The 4,054-nt window shown below is 46.1% G+C and overlaps 1 protein-coding gene across 1 annotated transcript; it reads left to right on the forward strand.

Annotated features, from left to right (window-relative positions):
* The first annotated feature begins 873 nt into the window (after positions 1 to 873).
* LOC125546848 (uncharacterized) lies at positions 874 to 3,727 on the forward strand. Its single transcript, XM_048710963.2, has 5 exons — positions 874 to 1,862; positions 1,995 to 2,048; positions 2,237 to 3,166; positions 3,271 to 3,334; positions 3,451 to 3,727. Exons 1-3 carry the CDS (start codon positions 874 to 876, stop codon positions 2,244 to 2,246), a joined length of 1,053 nt encoding a protein of 350 aa, XP_048566920.2. The 3' UTR covers positions 2,247 to 3,166; positions 3,271 to 3,334; positions 3,451 to 3,727.
* The last annotated feature ends 327 nt before the right edge of the window (positions 3,728 to 4,054 follow it).

Here is a 4,054-nt window from a genome sequence, read left to right on the forward strand (position 1 = left end):
ATGAGATTGAGCGTTTGGGTTGAAATCCATGAATCTTCACACATGATAGCTCATTTATGAGAACACTTTTCTAAAATAATTACCGTATTACAAGTTTATTATTTTCCCTGGAAACTTGGTCACATATAATGACACAATGTGAAGGTTTTCCAATTTTTTGATTTTTTTTGAATTTTTTATGCCCGTTTCAAAATGCGGTCAAAACGGCGGGAATGACCGTTCCTAGCTAGTGGTTGAATCTTGGAATTTTTTTGGTGTTTCTCTGATTAAATAGATACTTATGTACATAGAAATGATTTTTGGAAAAAATAAAGAGCAAACTACAAGGCACCTACAGTTCAAATTTGACCCACTTCCAACTGAATCGGCGGAAATTTGTCTTTTTCACGAGAGGTGGATCAAAACTTTTTACATCCAACCATTTGGTCAATTGTGCATTAAATATGGTCTAGTATTTTAGAAAAATGATTTGGTCCAATTTTGCAACAATTATTTGGGAGGTCCTTCACAAAAAAGCTCATTTTGGGCACTCGGAAAATGGAAAATGATTTATAGCACTACTAATCATTTGGAAACTTAACAAACATTGTCATAAAAAGAGAATGAAACTTACCTGCATTGGAGCTCACGCTGCAATGGAGCTTCGCCGGGCGCCGTGGTGCTGCGTTGGTAGCGCCCATTGTTAATCAATTACGACCATTTTAGATGATCATAACGTCATCAAAGCGTGCACTTCGTTCTGATTGGTCTATGGGTATGTCACGCGGATCAAGCATTAGAGACCGTCGGATACTACCAGATCCAACGGCCCACACCCCTCACCCTCTCCCCCGCCCACACCTACCCGGAAGCAGCTTCCCTCATGAACACCACATGCCGTTGAGGGCGCTGACATGTGGGCCTAATTCCTTGCGGGCCCACCTGTCAGTTGCCGAATGCCACCCTCTCCCCCGCACACCACTCACCCACCACACACCACTCCTCCCCCTCTCCTCCTCTCCCCCGCACACCACTCCTCCCCCTCTCCCCCTCTCCCCTCCACCCGATTGGACCGCCGCCGCCGCCTACGGCGGCCGACCCCGCCGCGACCTCAAGCCGCTCCTCCTCGCCTTCGTCGACGACCACCTGCTCCCGCCGCTCCTCCTCGCCTTCGTCAACGACCACCTGCTCCCGCAGCTCCTCATCGCCTCGCTCCTCGCCTTCCCCTCCCTTGTCGCGACCGTGATTCCCACCACCGCCATCCTCACCCACCACCGCCGCCCCCACCCACCGCCGACCTCGTCTCCGCCATCCCCCTCCCCTCGCCTTCATCCCCCATATCCACTAGTCTCGATCCGGCGTGCGTGCGTGCCGGCGCGGGCGTGCCTCGATTCGATCCAGCACCTTCCTCTCTCCCTCCCACGACCACGCCTTCCTCCCTCGAGTCAGAGAAGGTCCGGCGGCGGCCAGATCCGCCACCGCCACAGCGGGTCTTCCGGATCCACACCGTCATCGAGCTGGATTCGCGCCTCGTCGCGCGGCCTCATCTGCCTCCGCGGCTACGCCACGGGCTTCTACTACGTCGCCCAGTCTAGCGTTGGTGCACGGGACACGCCTTCTGGCGCACCTCCATCAGCCACATCCTCTGCTACACCTCGGAGACGAGCTACGTTGACCTCATCCCCGAGCCCCAGGAGGTCGAGGACCGCAAGGACCGGGAGATCGGCAAGATGGAGGGCAACTTTAGCGTCACCTGCGTCGATCGACGAGATGGAGATTGGCTGCACCACGGTGGCGACGGGCCGACGCTGGTGGACTAGGAGCGCAGGTGGCCGACGCTGGTGGACCGAGAGCCAAGGGCCTGACATACCTGCACGAGGACTGTAAGTCGCTGGATGTCTCTATTGATTTTGATGTGAACTTGTATGACTGACTGACGATGCACTATTGCACTGCATAACTGGTCCGACGTCTTCTCCTTTGGCCTCGTGCTTCTGGTGATCATCACCGGTAAGAGACCGATCCTGTCCGACGAGCCTGACGAGGACGATGAGACTCTGGTCTCTTGGGTGAGTCATTTTTACCCTGAATCCTGGCCTCTCAAGTCACGAACTGTATTTTCTTTGTCTTACTGTTTCTGAAGTTCAGTTGAGCTATGGAGCAACACTGTGCAGAGCACTAGTATGTTTACTGATTTTTTTTACATTTCTCCATGGTAGCTGACCAAAGAACCATCTGATTTCTGAACCTGTACCAGGGGGAGCTAGACGTATGATGTACAGCAATGGGAATGGGAGCTGGTGAGGAATGGAACCTGCTGGGACAACCAGATCGAGTCCCTTCTCTACATGTTGGATTTTCTCCCTTGCATAGCAGTAAATGCCTCTGCAAACATGATACTATATATTTGCATGTCATAGTCAGCAGTTAGCGTGTGACAATGAAGTGAACCATCAGCTCTGTTATATCTGTAGCTTGGCTCCTCACATGTTTTTGGTTTGTTCTCAGTCTGATTGTGGTCTGCCTTTGTGAATTAATCCAGTAGATGCTTGAAAATGAACAAGTGTTCATAATTGTTGTGAAAGAAGCCTGACGCTAAAAAGATGCACGGGATCAGTTCTCGCGTTCCCTAGAAGAATATTACTCCCTCCGTAGAGAAATAAAAGAGCGTTTAGATTACTAAAATAGTGATCTAAACACTCTTATATTTCTTTACATAGGGAGTAGACAAGAACAAATATTTGTGCCTTTTCTCTAGAATACTTATGCTTTGACCTTGCTCAGTAGAATACCTAATGTTTAGTAATGAAATACTGCAACCAAATTACAACATCTACTGATACTGTCAAAATATTCATGGAGGAAGACATATTGTAATAAAATTTTCTATTACAACATCTACTGATACTGTCAAATATTAGGATGTGGCTGAAACCATTGGATGTCCTTTGTGGACTTGCTATCAATACTTGTCTCATGTTTTGTTTCCTTTCTGGACATGTTACGGTTCAAGTGTTGCTGCTATTTAGTACTAAGTGCTTAACTTAACTAAGCTTGAGCTACTAAAACCCACTCTCAAATTAATGAATTTCCTGTTTTGCGAAACTTCAATGTTGAGCTGCTCTCCTCGCTGAGCCGTGGCCGTCGATTTTCATTTCGTCCACCACCACTCCAGCTACCTTCTAGTGTAATCAAACTTTGCTCCTGTATGTATGTATATATGTATGAGGCTGGGTAGTTCACTCTAGTTTTCTTTCTAACCCATTCATATATATGGTGGAAATTGTGCAGGTTCCACTGTATTAATGCAGAGTATTTCGGTAGTATTGCTGTACAAGTTTACTGTAGTATTTTGGTATGCACTCCTGAACAAGTTAATGTTGTATTTTGGTATGTACTGATGTACAAGTTTAATGTGGTGTTTTGGTATGTACTGCTGAGTTCATAACCATTTAATTTTACAACATGCAGATGATTGCCTTCATTCATGTTTCGACGTGAGCTCTAGGTCGAAGTTGGAAGAAGCAAGGATTCAGGATCTAGGCATGCATGCATGCTCTCTTATCCCTGCTTCTGCTCCTTAGGAGATGTGAATTTCTGGGACTTTTGATGTACTCCCAGCATTTATCTTTTTTTCTCTTTGTTGTTTTGCTAGAACTATAAATCCTGATGCATGATGATCATGGTTTGTTTTTGTAGATCTGTTACGATGGCGCTTAAAATTTTACATGCCTGGATTCTAATTGAACTTGTTCTTGTAGGTCTTTCTACTTCTATGATCAGTTTAGTTAGAGTTGCACATGTCAGAACCCTATATACCACACTATATACCAATAACTCCTAGCTAGTGAGAAATTTTTTGTCACTCCATTAACACATACTGGTTAGTGTTAGTCATACTATTTATGTACATGGAATTTGTTGTCAATTTTGTTAGAATGCAACCTTTTGGTAATTCTGGGACTTTTCTTTTGCGGTAATGTAATGATGTTAGATGTTTGCTGGTTGTTGTATATGGGCAAGATGAATCCTATTGTTTTCTTTTTGATGTACACGCATGCTGATGGTTGACACT

Source organism: Triticum urartu, chromosome 3A (genome assembly GCF_056163025.1).
Source record: "Triticum urartu cultivar PI428250 chromosome 3A, HENAU_Tu73, whole genome shotgun sequence".
Classification (NCBI taxonomy): Eukaryota; Viridiplantae; Streptophyta; class Magnoliopsida; order Poales; family Poaceae; genus Triticum; species Triticum urartu.

Bases quoted from the DNA above. Each gene is read 5' to 3' on its own strand.
- LOC125546848 (XM_048710963.2), top strand. From the start codon at position 874: ATGCCGTTGAGGGCGCTGACATGTGGGCCTAATTCCTTGCGGGCCCAC. The intron at 1,863-1,994 runs GTAAGTCGCTGG...ATCACCGGTAAG, and splicing joins GACATACCTGCACGAGGACT to AGACCGATCCTGTCCGACGA.